Raw genomic sequence first — 17,008 nt, 5'->3', positions numbered from 1 at the left:
CTACCTGGGAGTTGAGGGAAGAAAGCTAGCATGCAGCTCAGTCTAGATCTGGACAAGGATGGGCAAGGCTACTCAGGAGAGGCAGCAGGGCTGACCAAAGGGAGGGATGACTGCAGGGGCCTGGATCCAACAGGGTTCATCTCAGCATCTGCCAGTCAGAGGGACAATGTTGTCTCCCAAGGTCCAGCCCCCTTTGTATGGACTCACCTAGAAAAAGGGGGACAGATCAAAGCTGAACTGATTGAATTTTAAACTTGAAATGTCTGAAAAATCATTAACATGTCTGAGTTGTCCTGGAAGGAAGTGAAACAGGGCCTAGTTGGGACCCCCACAAAAGAGGCCGTGCCTCTGCCTGCCTGGAGCTTAAAAATTGATGAAACTTTTTCCCTGCAGTTTGAGCTTGGAATGTCCCCTGTCCCAGTTCCCCGCTTTAGATAATTAAGCTGAAATTTACGTCCCTGTTCTTACTAATCACAATCTTTCTGGCCTAGCATTCTTTCCAGGTTACTGTCATCACTGCACCTGGGTTGATGACCACATTGGAAAGCCACATCTCTGGAGGGACGGCTCCATGCAGAACCCCAGAACCATCACGTAGCCTCTGGAGGAATGCCCAGATTTCCCCTTAAATATCCCAGGCTGGTCTGAGAATGTGAAGGCAGTTTTTGGAGGTGGTAACCCGCTGCCTTCTCAGACCACCTGTGCTCTGATAATAAACGCTTATTCTATGACCCAACTCCTGTGTCGGTCTATTGGCTGAGTCACAGGCAGCACGAGCCTCGGACTGGTTTGGCCTCCGGTTTCAGAAGTAGATTCAGTGTTCTGCTATGAGGCAGGAGGAGAAGCTAGAAAGAGAATTCAGTAACGGGGAAATAAAGTGTTATAATACATGTTGTACTTCTGAGTCTCTAGATTATGAAATAGCATCTGCTCTGTATCATTAATTTCATCAACATCATCATGAAGAATTTCAGAATTGAAAATATTGGAAAATATTTGTTTTAAATAAATATTTTAGGAAACCTGGCCCCCTTCCCAGTTGGACCTATTTATTATAAATTTTTTTAAAAGTTCACTTTACAGGTCTCATAGGTTAGAGTTTAGCAGAATGAAGGTGGTACCAATTATTGAAGTTCAATTTCATTGTCTCCAGAATCCAAGACTGTGGGATCCGCAGGCATAGAATCAGGGTAGGGGTGAGTAGAGAGCATAGCAAAGAAGAATAGGAGTCCCAAAAAAGCTTTACAATGTTCTGAAAACCAGCACACCCTGTGAATTCTCAGGTAATATCCGATGTAAGTTCCACTCAGCAGGGGCGATAATGACCACCACATTAACCCTTTCCTTAACAGGAAATAATGACTTGGGAGGTTTCTCCAGAGTGGGAAAAAACATCTCCAGTTTTACAGTGGACATAAATGAGAAGGAGAAATAACCATGCAGAGAATGTTTGTTTGTTTGTTTGTTTGTTTCAGATTCTGCAAGACCAGAATTTTTTTTTTTAATTTATTTTTAATTTATTGGGGTGACAATTGTTAGTAAAATTACATAGATTTCAGGTGTGCAATTCTGTATCACATCATCCATAAATCACATTGTGTGTTCACCACCCAGAGTCAGCTCCCCTTCCATTACCATACATTTGATCCCTCTCACCCTCATCCCCCACCCCCCAACCCCTTTACCTTCTGGTAACCACCAAATTACGTTCCCCAGATTAATTTTCAAGCCCGTGGCCATCCTATGGTCACCGATTGCCCTCCAATCCCCTCACCCTACCCCCCACCCCCCACCCCTCCCGCCCATCTAGCAACCCTCAGTTTTTCCTCATTGTCTCCCAAACTGTTTCTGATTAGTTCATTCACTTATTCTTTTCTTTAGAATCCGCAAATAAGTGAGATCATATGGTACTTATCTTTCTCTGTCTGACTTATTTCACTTAACATAATGTTCTCTAGATCCATCCATGTTGTTGCAAATGGTAAGATTTTTTTTTCTTTATGGCTGCATAATACTCCATTGTATAAATGTACCACAGTTTCTTAATCCAGTCATCTACCGATGGGCATTTTGGTTGTTTCCATGTCTTAGCTATTGTGTATAGTGCTGCAATAAACATAGGAGTGCATAAATATTTTTGAATTGAAGTTTTGGATTTCTCCGGATAGATACCTAGGAGTGGAATTACTGGATCATAAGGTAGTTCCATTTTCAGATTTTTGAGATACCTCCATACTGTTTTCCATAGCGGCTGCACCAATCTGCAATCCCACCAACAGTGCACAAGCGTTCCCTTTTCTCCACATCTGCGCCAGCACTTGCTGTTTGTTGATTTATTGATGATAGCCATTTTGACTGGGGTGAGGTGGTATCTCATTGTGGTTTTTATTTGCATTTCTCTGATGGTTAGTGAGGTTGAGCATTTCTTCATATGTCTGTTTGCCATCTGTATGTCCTTTTTAGAAAAATGTCTCTTCAAGTCCTCTGCCCATTTTTTAATTGGATCGTTTGTTTTTTTTTTGGAGTTGAGTTGAGTGAGTTTTCCATAGATTTGTGATATTAATCCCTTATCAGATATATCATTGGCAAATATCTTTTCCCATTCAGTAGGATCCCTTCTTGTTTTATTGATGGTTTCCTTTGCTGTGAAAAAACTTTTTAGTTTGATATAATCCCATATGTTTATTTTTTCTCTTAGTTCCCTCGAGCGAGGGTATGTATCAGTAAAAATCTTACTCCGGGTAATGTCTGAGAAGTTTCTTCCTATATTTGCTTCTAGGTATTTTATGGTTTCAGATCTTACATTTAAGTCTTTAAGCCATTTTGAATTTATTTTTGTATATGGTGTAAGGAGGTGGTCCAACTTCATTTTTTTGCATGTGTCTGTCCAGGTTTCCCAGCACCATTTATTGAATAGACTGTCATTACTCCATCGTACATTCTTGCTTCCATTGTCGTAGATTAAATGGCCATATAGGCGTGGATTTATTTCTGGACTCTCTATTCTGTTCCATTGATCTATGTGTCTGTTTTTATGCCAGTACCATGCTGTTTTGATTACTGTAGCCTTGTAGTATAATTTGAAAAGACCAGAATTTTTTACAAGGACTCCTAGAATTGTTCTTTGTTATGGGGCTGTGCAGTGTTGGGTGATATTTGAATACAGAGCACTTGTTGATCATCACCTGACTTAATTTAGTGAGAATTTGCTGGCTAACCCTACTGCATAAGTGACCCTAAAGTTGTGGGTGGAAGGATTTCCTCTGTTGTTTCCTCTTGGAGAGCTGTGCTCCCTGCTGCCTTCTACAAGGCCTCTTGGCTGAGAAGAGCTCCTGATAACCCTAAGTGTGGTGATGCATGAAGCAAACCTCTTTGGCTCCCAACTGTGTCAGTTAGCGCTGCCATGACAAAGTCCTATAGACGGGGTATTTTCTCACAGTTCTGAAGGCTAGCAGTCCAGAATCAAGGTGTCCTCAGGTTTGGTGTCTCCTGCAGCCCCTCTCCTTATCTTCCAGATGATCTTCTCCCTCTTTCTGTGTCTGTGTCCAATTCCGTCTTCTTGTAAGGACACCAGACATATAGATTTAGGGCTAACCCACGTGACCTCATTTTAAGTTAATTACCTCTTCAAGGGCTTATCGCCAAAGAGGGTCACATTCTAAGGTACTGGAGTTAGGATTCAACATATTAATGTTGGGGGAGACAATTCAGTCTATAACACCAACGAAGTTAAGAATGGCCAAATTTTTTCATCCTGGGCCCATTTTAGGGATTTAGATGAAATGGAAAACAAAACAAAACAAAACAAACAAACAAACCACACACACTCATAAAATGTCTAAATCAGCACATCTTGGCCCTAGAGAATAAGATCAGATTTGAAAGCAACTGGGTAGCTAGAGAGGTAGGTAAGAGAAAAGAAAAACTTCATTTGATGTTTTGTTTATTTAGATTTTGCTTTCTTCCAGAAAGGACACAAGGGGAGGGGACTCCCAGATTACCAAGGACATAAAGGGCAAGATGCAGGAGACAAAGTCTGTCCTTAGTGCCCTCTCACCCTTTCACTGCCACCCACTGGCCTCTACCCCCTGTGAAGGCACCTTGCATACCTCTTCCTGATGACCAGAGTGTCCACCAATGATGCACCCTTGGAGTGGGTGTGTCAAGGGGCAGTTAGGAAAGTCTTTCAAGGCACAGAATGGTACTCTAGGGGCTTTCCAACGTTAATGTAGTTCCCTACATTAAAGAGGCAATGTGCTGAGTGGCATACAGACCTAATAGTGAAAAACTATTTTATGTTGCCACGGAGAATTGACATTGAAGCATTAGGAACTTGTATAATCCATGAGAAAAAGCTGGTTTCAGTATTCAGTGATTAAATACCAAATTCAGATATTTATTAAACACCTGTTATGTGTCAGGTGCTATGCTGATCACTGGAGGCTAAATTGGTGAGCAAGCTTTTAGTAATATTAGCAAACACAAGTGCCAAGCACATGTATCAACCCATGTAACACTTACCAAAGATTGTTTTTTACAGTCGAGGAAACTGAAACAAAGAGATTATTTGTAATTTGCTCAAATCCACACAACAAGGAAGAATTGAAGCCAATATTTTATATTATTATTATTATTATTATTATTATTATTATTATTGGGGAATATTGGGGAACAGTGTGTTTCTCCGGGGCCCATCAGCTCCAAGTCAAGTCGCTGCTTTCAATCTAGTTGTGGAGGGCGCAGCTCACTGGCCCATGTGGGACTTGGACCAGCAACCTTGGTGTTATGAGCACCGTGCTCTAACCACTGAGAAAACCGGCTGCTCGGAAGCCAATATTTTAATTTAGGAAAATCTGGTTGGCTCCAAACTTCATACTGGTAAAAACCACATGATTCTCACTTAAGCTATTTGGAAGTTAAGTAAGGAAGTTATGAAGTCTTTCTCTCTAGATGTTTAGATAGACTGAGAACCATAATTAGAGTTTATCTAAAGCTATCACTGAGCTCCCAGATTGGTCTAGATAGGAAGTAGAGAGGAGAGGTGTTCAGAAAGGGGAGCTGAGAAGAGACCAAAGAGAAATTTCATCACTTCCTAATTTTGCTTGGTGACTTCTGATGGAAAGCTGCCATGAAAATCAACAACTAAATGCATTTAATTTTAAACGCAGCTTTCGGCGCACAGTCTTAAGTATTTTTAGAAGTCCAGTTCCCTATTTTGAAAATCATGAAAAACATGAACAAAAAAGATGTAGTAGAGCATGCCCTTAGCTGCCCCAAACTGGCCAGTAGTGGGAACTGGGGCAATTCTAGGTCTACTTTTCTGAGCTATGGGCAGAGACTGGGCAAGGCTAGATAGAGACTAAAGCCCTACCCAGATCTGGCTTCCTAATTCCTCCTTGTTCTTTGTAATTTTTATTTGTCTCTTATACCATACAGCTGGAGTTTCTCTACATTGAGTGTTGTGAAACTTTATTCAACATAAAGGGCTCAAAGACAAAAGCTAAAAACATTTAATCCCATCATTAGGTTAATTGTGTGAAAAAAAAAGTCCCATCAAAGTTCTTGTACAAACTCCCATTGTTCTCCCAGGTTCTGAGAGAGAGCACTCCAGAATAATTTTATGTGGGTCAGCATCTTTTATAAAGGGGTAGTACGCACGCAGAGCAGCTTATGAAATTAACTCCTGGAAACCACGGGAGCCTCTCTCTTGGGAAATGCCTTGTATTTATTTATGTTTAGGAGGTGCCAGTGCTCAGCAGCGTTAAAGGATTTAAGGTCATTCCTCATTACAGAGAGAGGCTAGTCACAGTTAAGGCTCCACAATGGAGTTCTGAGTTCAGACAGTTATAAAATCCAGTGACTGTCATCATAGTGTTTGATTTTTAGCTGGGGTCAAAGCTTCTTGTTTGCATCCAAACATTAGGGAACACAGGCGCTTTGTGCTCTGCCGCCAGGACGAGCGCCTGCGGCCAACCAAGCAGACTGAGAACACCACCGAGCGTCCAGTGGCCTGCTCAAAGGACGACCCGTTACGAGTTAAAGTAAATTCCTTTAGGACCTGGCCGCCCCTAAACCGCCAGGCTGGGCAAGAGGGTCGGAAGCTCCCCCAACTGGAGCCGACGCGCGAGCGCCCACATCACATCAGTGGGGGGCAAAGTCGTGGCTTTGGCCGCGCACGCCCACACCAGTGGCGGCCCGCCCCGGGACCCGGGTCCCGCCAGGTTCGAGGGCTTCCGTCCCAGGCCCACCGTGCACACCACCTTCCCTCCTCTCGCCACGCCTGCTCCGGGCTGTGTTCCACTGGCTGGGCAGAGCACTGGGTAGAGGTCCGGGAGGGGTTGCGGGGCGTGGCTTGACCGAGCGCGCTGTGGAGGGCGGGGCTTGGTAGGGAGGGGCGGGGCAGGGAGGAGCGGAGGCGAGGAGGGGCAGGGCGCGGATGCAGAGTGACGCGGGACTCGGCGGGGAGGAGTGGGGATAAGGGCGGAGCTGGGGGTGTGAAGCGCTGAGCAAGGATGAGGGCCGGGAGGGGCGGGGCTGAGGCAGGGAGCCGGAAGCCCAGCGGGGTCGAACTCTACGTGGGGAAAGACTGGTGCTGGGAAGTGCGGGACGAGGCACAGCACCAGACAGGCAGCGGAGAGGGTGGGGCTCAACGGGGAGGGGCGGGGCTCTGGGCGGGGCTTGGGACGAGCGGCGCGGCTTCCCCTGCCGCGGCCCGCTCCCTGCAGTTCCCGCGGGCACGCCTGTAAGGCAGGCTGAGGCCGAGGCTCGAGTGGCGGGAGTAAGAGGAGGGAGTGGGGAGCCTGATTTCAGGGCAGTGGAAACTGGTGGAGGAACTGCGTGGAGGACTGGAGGTGGCGGGGCCCCGCGAGGCCGCGATGAAGCCAGGTCGCGAGGACGAGGCGGCGCCCGCCGGGGGCCCCTGGGAGGAGTGCTTTGAAGTGGCGGTGCAGCTCGCGCTGCGGGCGGGACAGGTGAGCGCTGCGGCCCTGCTCTCGCGTTCCGGCAGGGTCCGTGTTAGCGCAGCCCCGCCGGGCCGGGCCGGGCGGGCACTCTGTCCGCATCACACCCACTTGGGACCTATGAAAGTCCGAGCAGAAGTCAAGTCGGACCAAAGGGGCTCCTCAGGGCTCGGGATAGCAGGGCCCAGGACCGCGTGCAGCCGCGGGGCTGGCGGGCTGGGGTCCTCCCGGGGTGGGGGTCCTCGAGTGCGGAGCCGGACCCGCGCTCCCCGGCCTTCTGCGGTGGGCGTCTGGTGACCGCGGACCCAGGCGTGATACAGTGAAAGAAGTCTTTGTGTTCGTTTACTGCACAGACCTTCCCTTTACCTTCTCCACCCCAGGAGCCGGAGAGGTGAACACCTCGTTCTCCCGTGGCGGTGGCAGCCACCCAGGAAACATGCCGAACATGGCCCCTCTCCTTTGGTATTTGAATGGCTAACTGTAGGTGATTTGACCTTTGCCTGGGAGAGAGCAGGTTAGAATAAATATATTGACTATGCAAATTAGTCCAGGGCTTTAAATTTTTCTCCCTGGCCTGAATGCCACAGCTGTTTGTTTTTGAAGACCTTTGAATTGACCCAGTGGCCGGGACCTAGGTGTAGTTGCCCCCAGGTTTAAACCCCAACTGCTTGGAAACCTGGAAGGATTGCTGTTTATCTTTCCTCAAGCATCCTGAATGCAAACTTACTCTCTGCCCACAACCTTCAAGTGGTTCCACTGAGTGATTGCAGGAACTTGTTAACAATGACCCGCAGGACGAAAATCAAGCAGCTAAGCTTAAAACCTGCGACTAGAGTTTGAAAATGCAGCTCCTCTCTCTTCTCACTTTCATTTTTGTTTTGTTCCCCACATTTCCCTCAGTACTTTCAGCAGCGCCTGACACATAGTAGGGATGCAGTCCATATTGTGGGATGAGTGAGTGGGTGTTGGTTCTCCCAGGGCTGTCAGGGTTAGACCTAGTGGGAAGATGGTTTACTCCTGCTTTGCTTGTTAAAGCCCATGATTGTGTGCTGGTGATCTGGAGAATGAAGATGGACAGAAGGAGTTGTGAGAGATTGATTTTATATCCAAACAGCATTTTCTTTCTCAGGCGTAGCAGTCTCTTTTCAATCCTAAATTTGAAGTGAGTGGTCATGTGCGCCGTGAATAGTGCTTTACCTCGGGATGAAACCTCTAATCCCCTCTAAAAGTTAACCTTCAAGACTGAGTTGACGCATTTAGTGTTGGAGGGCTCTCCCTCTGTGGTTTTAAAGACCAAAGACTCAGCCTGTACGGAATACATGACTTACAGGAGTGTTGTGAAAGTATACTTTGGCTCCATCATCTTTCTGTCCTGTAGGGAAAGGACACCCCAAACCTTATGAACTAGAATACTGAAGCTCGCAGCTTGCAGGGAGAACATGCTTCCTGGAAAGCAGATCCAGTGTGTGCAGGAGGGGAGGGGAAGCACTTGCTCTCCTGCCCCTCCCTTCCTTCCTCCCTCCTAGCCCCCTCACTTCCTTCCAGAGTGACTATCACCAGGATATTTAGTAATTCAGGTTCTACCATAAAACTTTTCTTCCATGAGGCTTTGAGGAGAAGCTAGTTTAGGATTCAGACACTACTGCTATGTAAATCCTGGAGAGTTGTTACGGGTTTCTGTGGTTTTTCAAATTTAAACCCTTGAAGATACAGAGGGTTTTAAAAACCTTTTAACAAATGCTTATATAGAGCTTGCAATATGGCAGGCACAATTTGAGTTTTATGCATTTTAACTTATTTAGGCGATATGTGTTTGTAACTTGCCAACAACAAAAAAGCTTTTTTTAAGGATGGGGGAGGGGTGAAATAAAGATTTTGCCATTAAGAGTCTGATCAGGGAGCCTAGGACTCCGGGCTCCCTCTTGGGCATTATTCTGATGCTTCCTGCCTGCCGGGGAGTGAGGGGGAGCGTGGCCTGAATGGTCTGTGGCTGGGACAAATAGAAGCCATACAAGGTCATTGCAACCTGTGTAAAGGGACAAATTGTCTTAATAATGTTCTCACAGTAATAGGGTGCTGATTGGAGGAAATCTGGCCTTTGGCCAGACAGCACAGAGAAGCATGAAAAGGTAGTTAGTCGTGCTCCTTTTCTGAGTACTCTTTAGCTAAGGCAGTGTTTGGCACAGTTACCATGGCCTTGTGGCCCACCACGCCCACCCCCTCATTGGTACCCAGTGTTCTGCTATTTTATTGAGTTTGCTGCTCTCAGCTGCTCCTGAGACAGTTCTGTGTACTGAATTCTTGAATCTGGATTCTGTTGCTGAAAGGTGCAGAGTAGAGAGAGGGACCTCCTAAGAGATACACGTCACTGCCCTTGATCTTTCAGACATTGGTTCTGGTCAGGGCAGCCCTAGACAATTTGCTTCCCAGTCCTGAGAAGTCTCCATAAAAGCAACCTGCATGGCCTCCCTGCCCCCCAAATGCTGCCCCTGCACAAAGGATGGCCTCCCTGTTTTCCCTTCCTCTTTGCCTCTTCCCCATGCATTCCTGCAGTGCCTCTTGGAATCATCCCTTCATTTCCAGGCCAAACCACCCACACCACTGCAGGAGATGCTCCCTGGCTGTTGGGCTTTGGAGGGGGTGGGTAGAGTGACTTCAGCCCCACCCCATCACCACCACTAACACAAGTGGCAGGATTCACTGAAATGATCGTCTGTCATCTTTTACGTGACCAGTGAACAAAAGTATCTTCTTAGAAAACTATGCTTTTTAAATTGTTGTGCGGGAGTAGATCCAGGTTTTGTTGGGTCTGAAACTTAGACAAATTAGGGGCCCTCTTTAAGAAAAAAACACAAAATTAAAAATTTAAAAATAGATATAAAAATTATTTAGAATAAGAAAACTCAACAGTATAATTTTAAGATGCTAACAGTATAACAAAATACATAAAAATAATGCTTCTCAATCTGTAATACATTTTTTCACATTTTTTGGCTTCATACCCTTTGCATCTTTGAATGACAATGATTTTGTAATATTTGGAGAGAATAGGAAGGTAAATTTAGGCTTTCCTATAGCATGGCTAGTTGAAATCGATTGCTGATAGTTTAGAAGTTTATTTAGGCTTCAAACTGGTATGGTCTTATAGATTTTTAGAATTGTCATCAAATTTGAAAATCCCATCAATTTTCTTTTATATTAGTTGTAAGATGTGGGAGAATTTTCCACAGACTAGCATTTAGCTCTGTAGCATTGGAGCCTTGTTTCTTTCCATGATCCCTTGTGCTGGCGGCCACTCCCCAGGCTCACACACTCCTCTGGTTCTGCCATGTATGTCACCATGCCAGGTGAGTTGGTGTGGTGGACAGTAGAAGCATTTTTGGGAGCTGTTCTGAGACAGGATGGCTAACAATGAGTTACAGACAGATGTAACTGCAAACCCCGCAGATATATTCCATCAAACCCAAAGTAAATGCATCTCCATTCAACTTCCCTTTAGCTGAAAATTCCAGCACCCACTCCAGTGCTACCTGACACGAAGTATGATGGCTGGGAGGTCATACTGGAAAAAGCAGTTATATCTACAACTAGAGGAGCTGACTTTTGCAAATTTAAAAAAGGTGTTTATGTGTGACCATGTCAACACTGTGCTACGGTCCCTAGCAGATCCTCATGAGAATTAAAGGGCCTTAAAGCCTCAGTGTCAATAGCGTCACAGTAAGTTCTTCTCTGTTTACTGGTAACAGAATCTCAGGACAAAGCAGAAAAACAAAAACCCAGAACTCCACCCTCAGTACTTCAGACTTACTGCCTCTCTAGTTGGCCTTATACATCCTTGCAGGTTATGCTTCCCAAGGCCCCGTCTTGAGAAATGGGGCCTATTGTCTGGACAGTGCCTGGGTAGACCAGACCTTTGTTCAGCCAGATCAAACTACTCTGCATTTTCACAACAGACATTGCATTTTCTTAGCCTTCCTCTTGCCTATGTTTATTGAAAACCGTACTCTTACCGGGTTACCTTCCTCGTCTGTCCTGTGCTTCTCCCCCATCCTGCCGACAGCTGTGTTTGTCCCTGGTCTGATTGGTGTGCTTTCCCCATGGTGGGCTGTGAATGTGGCGCTCTTCTGTCCACCTCTGGCTCCCCAGAGCAGAAAGTACACATTGGTGGGCCCTGACCCAATGTCACCTACCTGTCTTGCTTGCTTTGCCAATACGGTATTATTTTTGATTTGTGATTTTAATTTTTATCAGTTATTCACACAGGGAATTTAATAAGTGCAGTGCTACTAAAAGGACTCATGAGAAACAGCAGTGTCCTGGCACATGTCATCCTCATCCTTTTTCCCAGAGGTCACTGTTTTCAATTTTCCGAGTTACACCCATTTTCTAAATAATAGGGGTCTACTGCTCTTTCTTGAGTCATGCGCTTTAGACACTATATTATGTTGTGTGGCTGTGTTACCTGTTTGGTTTCATTGGTATCCATATCACATTCTGATGACCATACAATCGTAATGCACGGTTGAGCCGAGCAGTATAGTTGTGTTACATGTTCTTTTCTTTCTTATACAACCTGTATTTTTCTTAAAGTAAAAAAAGAAGAAGACCTTTGTTCAGCCTGATCAAACTATTCTGCATTGTCAAAACACGTATTTGCTAGTTTTCTATGCACCTAGCAACAGTCATCTTCCGACTTGCCAACAGAATTTTTAATGATCTCAGTGTGCTCAAATTCATCAGGTTTGCTCCTGTAGTGAAGTGTCCGCATGCTTTCACCTGCATCAGAAGTCCCTGGAAGGCTTTTCAAGGGAAGCTGAGTCCCACCCCCAATTTCTTAATTCTCTAAGTCTGGACTGAATTAGATTTCACCAAATTCCCAGCTGATACTGACGCTCTTTGTCCAGCTAGATCAAACTACTTTATGTTTTCAAAACACTTTGAGAATCACTGCTGTATATATAGTATTTTGTTACGTGAATATATGACAATTTTTTCATTTAACTCTTGAGGAAACTTTGGATAATGTCCTGTTTGGAGTTATGAATAATATTGCTATAGACATTCTTGCATGTCTTTTGATTATGTATGTATGCCTTTCTGCTGGGGATATACTAATAATAGGAGTGAAATTGCTGTGTCATCAGATATGAAATTCTGCCAACTAGTTATTTAAAGTATATGTACCAGGTTAGACTTCTAGCAGAAAGTGAGGGTTCCTATTGTTCCACATCTTGGACAACACTTGGTATTATCTGTCTTTTCCATCTTAGCCATTCTGATGGGTTTGAGGTGGTATTTTGTGATTTCAATTTGCACATCCTATATGACTAATGAACTTAAGTGCCTTTTTGCATGTTTATTGGCCTGGATATCCTGTTTTTAAAATGGTGGTTACGAAAATGCTGATTAGAAATTTATTAATTCACAAATATTTATAGAGTAACTGGAAAGAACGATAACCTTTACTCTGAGTGTGATGTGAGGTTTTGAATAGAGTCCTGTATAGGGCCCTGCTGGGTAATAGGGAGACCATCCTGGGCTGCAAGGGGCCCTACAGCATCATGGGGGTACCAGAATTGGATATCTGATAGGAAGCTATTAAAATAGTCCACATGAGGAATGCCGGAGGGTTAGACGGGGATGTAGTGAAGAAGGTAGTAAAAACAGGTGTGTTTCGAAGGCTGAGGTTCAGGCTTTGCTGTTGGATTGGATAGAATCAGGGTGTGAGAGAAAGGAGCCAAGGATGCCTTCAAGGGTTCAGGCCTGAAAAACTGGTTGAATGGATTTGCTGTTTCCTGAGATGACGAAACTGCAGGAGGAACAGGTTTGGAGGTAGAAGTCCAGTGTTGTATTTCCAGCATGTTAAGCTTGAATTGGCAGTGGATTATTGTTAAGTGGAGGTGTTGAGTTTGGATCCAGAGTTCAGGGGAGAGGTCGAGGGTAGAGACTCCAATTTGGGAGCCGTTGGCCTGGGGTGATATTAAGGCCAGATCCTGGACAGGCAGAGAGCAAGCTCGTCCACCCATGGACTCTGCCATGAGATGATCCCAAGTCAAAGCTCCTGGTGTTTCCTCTGCAAGATTCCCAAATGTCAGTATATGGTGGCCTTGCGTCACTTATTTCTTCCAAAAAGACGCCTCTGCTCTCTTGCCTCAGCTGAATGTGCCCACTGCTGGAGAAAGGGAGGCGGCGGATGGTGATTTTGTTTCCCCGTCTTCAGTCCCCTTCCCTCCAGTGGTCCCACCATACACTGTGTTCTGTGCCCCAAGTCCAGGCCTCTGCTTTCCACTTAGCTCCGTAGGGTCGGTGTCAGCCTACATTAACAATTGTAAAACGTTCACCAACATTTGAAACCTCAGCCAAGAAAGAACTCCTGTGAGACAACAACTGGCAGGTGCAGAGTAGCAGGTGCCGCTTTTTGGGTCCAAGTGTCCAGGGCACCACTATTCACTGACCCTGTGTGAAAGGCCAACTGTAATTTTTCTCATACATGATTATAAGGAAAGTGGCATGTTTCTTTTTTCTTTTTTTTTCCCTTCATTTGAAACTAATTCGACAGTACATCACTCCTTTTTTTTTTAATTAGTTTCAGGTGTACAAAACAATGTACTAGTTAGATATTTACGCCCTTCACAAAGTGATAATCCCCCTCCGCCCTGCCCTTCTGATATCGTATGTAGCAGTTACAGTTACATTGACTCTATTCCCTATGCTGTGCTCCACATCCTGTGACCGTGTGTGTGTGTGTGTGTGTGTGTGTGTGTGTATTTAACTACAGTTGACATTCAGTATTATTCAGCTTCAGGTGTACCCTGCAGTGGTCAGGAACCTACACCGTCCATGAAGTGGTCTCCCTAATAAGACAGGTGCCATCTGATACCCTACAAAATCTTTACAACAGTACTGATTATGTTCCCCAAACTGTGTTTCATATCCCCGTGGCTATATTGTGACCACTAACTTGTACTTTCTAATCCCTTCACCTTCTCCCCCATCCCCACCCCTCTCCCACCTAGCAACCGTCAGTTGTTGTTGTTTTCTCCCCTATATTTCTGAATCTATTTCTGTTTTGTTTGTTCGTTTATTCTGTTCTTTAGATTCCACATATAAGTGAGATCATATGGTATTTGTCTAGGAAAATGGCACGTTTCTTATGCCCATTTTGCTCACAAAAGCTGTTTGCACTCCAAGTCCTTCCATCAGCCCAGCCCTTGGTGCAAAAGTGAGTCAGTGAAATCCCACCTTCATTTCATTAAAGGGATAGAAGGAAAAGCGGGTGTCACCTCCATGTTAAAGTGAATCTGCCTCTCTGGATATTGACTTCCTGGCCCAAATGAAGCGCTCGGTAGTCTTTGGGGCTGGTGGGAAGAGTAGGCTGAATTCTTACCACTTAGAGGATGGAAAAGTGGCTAGTGGGTTCCAAGGCCCACCCACCCCAGCCCTAGTTGTGGGGGGATGGGCGTGGGGGGGGGAGCTCAGGCCCAGGAACCTGAGGTTTGGAGAGAAAAAAGGGAATTTTGAGTTCAGGCTCCTTCCTATCTTGTGGCCTCATTGGGCCAGCACCTAAGGCTGGCCTGACTCACATCTTTCTTCCATGGGAAGTGACGGAAGAATTTAGCCGACGGTCGGTGTCACATCTGTATAGCTAACGAAGCCAGTCTCAGGATCCTGTGTCCATTATCCCAGCTCCCAACCCCAGGGGCCAGCGCAGTGCCTTGGCCACCTGGGTGGTATATTCAGCATGGAGCAAGCATTGCAAGGGGCCCCACTATGGGCTGCCCCAGGACAGAGGCCTAAGTCGAGACGATTTTGGAGGGGGTGATCTCAGACCCTCAGAGACTAGGGACAGCTTCCTGGAAAAATATACCTGAATTGTTTGTTTAAAAGGAAATGCAGGAGTCACCTGGAGAAGTTGGGTGCCAGGCTTGGGGAGGGTGGAAGGGAGGAGAAGGGGTCAAGGCAAAGAAGATAGACACAGCAAGATGTGAAAGTGAAGGGAGCACCCAGACACTGCAAGAAATGCACCGTGGATGAAGCTTAAGATGGACAAGGAGGGTCAGGCCACTGAGTGTGACAAGTTTTGGGGACACGAGGCCCTCATTGAAGAGCAGAGTTGTTTGTGGGTGTCACACTCAAGAATGACCCAGGTGATTGTTGATGATTAAGTAACTGCACGTTGTGTGGACTTGGTGATGAATTGTAAGTTGAAGAAGACGTAGGAGTAAAGAACTGGGTGTCTGGCTTGAAAAACTGGGTAGATTTCATTGCTTTAGAGAAAACTCTGGACCAGAGAGGGATTTTGGAAATCATCAGTCATGATAGTCACAGCTCGGGAGAGATGACTCCACTCAGTGACAGAAGATTTGGAGCACCTTTAGTTGTACGACTGTGGGTGACTTTCTTTGTGCCTCAGTTTCTTCATCTCTAACATCTATAAGGAAATTATTATTACCTCAGTTATTGTGAGTATAAAATAAGTTGGTACTCATGAACTGCTTCAGATGGTGCCGGAGACAGAGTAAGCCCTCGGCAAGTGTGAGCACCAACGCTGTTGTGGTGCCAGCCGTGGGGATGGAAAAGGTGGGATCTCCTGGGAGCATGGCTCCTGAGGGCGGGGCGCATCCTGAGTTCTTGGACACACCTCTTACAAGGAATCTGAGGGAGAAGCACCGTGGTCTCAGAGTTCCTGACGGAGGGTTAGATGACACAGAGAACGCAGTTGAGATGTAAGTGAAGAGTGTCCCTGGATTTTTCAAGGGAGGTGGCCAGGTCCCCAGCAGGAGTGCTAGGGTGGAAGGGGAGACAGTGGGCTGAGGGGTGATGGGAGTTTAGAAAGTAGACACAGCAAGTTTGAAGAAACTTAGCCATGAAGCTGAAGAGGGAGGTAATTACATTGGAAACCTTGAGACTTGCTGGTGTGTGAGTCTGGGAGAATCTGGTGTCCTTGGCCCACCTCTGCTTTAACCAGTGACTCCTCCTCTTTCCTGTGGTTAAGGTTCTGCAGTCATTTGTGATGTATTAACAGATGTGAAGTGCTGACCACTGTGCCACGTGATAGCCATATTATTACCAGTGTATCTCATTTACTTTGTAGGTTTTATTAATTGTCATATATGTTCAGGGTTCTCCAGAGAAACAAAACTGCTTGGAGGCCGACAAGTCCGATCTGCAGGGTGGGCCAGGGAGGCTGGAGACACAGAGAGAGCCAGTGTCCCAGTTTAAAGGCTGTAGGCAGCAAGATTTGATGTTGCAGATGAAGTCTGAAGGCAGTCTGCTGAAGAAGTCTCTTACTTAGATAGGGGTCCATCTTTTATAGGACCTGCAACTGATTGGATGAGACGCACCCACATTATGGAGGGTGATCTGCTTTACTACTGATTAAAATGTTAAGCTCACCCAGAAACACCCTGAATAATGTTTAGTGAAATACCTGGGTGCACCATGGCTCAGTCTAGTTGACACATAAAATTAGCCATCACATCACACTTATTTGTGTTCAGAAAAGTCTACAACCTGAAATGTGGCAGTATTATCAGGACCATACTTCTGGTAGTGACGTTTTCCTTATCTGAAAAGGAAAGACATGTTGCTTATTGGAAACCCCACTTCTGACAGTTCTTTGTGCATGCTGTTCCATGGGTTCTAGGGTGCACACAAGTTGCTCTGTAGTGATGGATGACAGCTGTATAGCTGACCCAGGGACAGTAACACAGAGCCGAGCTGGTGTACAAACAAGAAAGAGTCATTTGCACGTCTATGAATGACATCTCTGATGCTGGAGCTGATTGTGTCCTTTCTTGTAGATATGAAATCCAGGCTTCAATGACTGAAGGCCATATTTTATATATTAACCATTAACAGAATGTTATTTGTAGGGAGAAAACCCAGGTCAGGAGGTCTATGAAGTGCGTGCATAGTTAATGAATAGCTGCAAAACATCAATTAAAAAACAGCATATACTAACTTATTACTGGCAGAATGAGAATGTTCAAAATCTCTAAGATGTTGAAAAATAGCTGTGGTAAAGGGCTTTTAGTAGGTAATTCACC

At 45.5% G+C, this 17,008-nt stretch overlaps 1 protein-coding gene across 2 annotated transcripts in view; it reads left to right on the top strand.

Annotated features, from left to right (window-relative positions):
• Window positions 1–6,683: 6,683 nt before the first annotated feature.
• IMPA2 (inositol monophosphatase 2) overlaps window positions 6,684–17,008 on the top strand; it is a 64,480-nt gene continuing 54,155 nt past the window's right edge. For both annotated transcript variants that reach the window (XM_033087470.1, XM_033087469.1), the window contains exon 1: window positions 6,684–6,971. In XM_033087470.1, the coding sequence (XP_032943361.1) occupies window positions 6,876–6,971 (96 nt within the window). In that variant the 5' untranslated portion in view covers window positions 6,684–6,875. The remainder of the gene's footprint in view (window positions 6,972–17,008) is intronic.

This window comes from Rhinolophus ferrumequinum, chromosome 19 (genome assembly GCF_004115265.2).
Source record: "Rhinolophus ferrumequinum isolate MPI-CBG mRhiFer1 chromosome 19, mRhiFer1_v1.p, whole genome shotgun sequence".
NCBI classification, from domain to species: domain Eukaryota; kingdom Metazoa; phylum Chordata; class Mammalia; order Chiroptera; family Rhinolophidae; genus Rhinolophus; species Rhinolophus ferrumequinum.
This window is presented reverse-complemented; position numbering and strand designations above follow the sequence as displayed.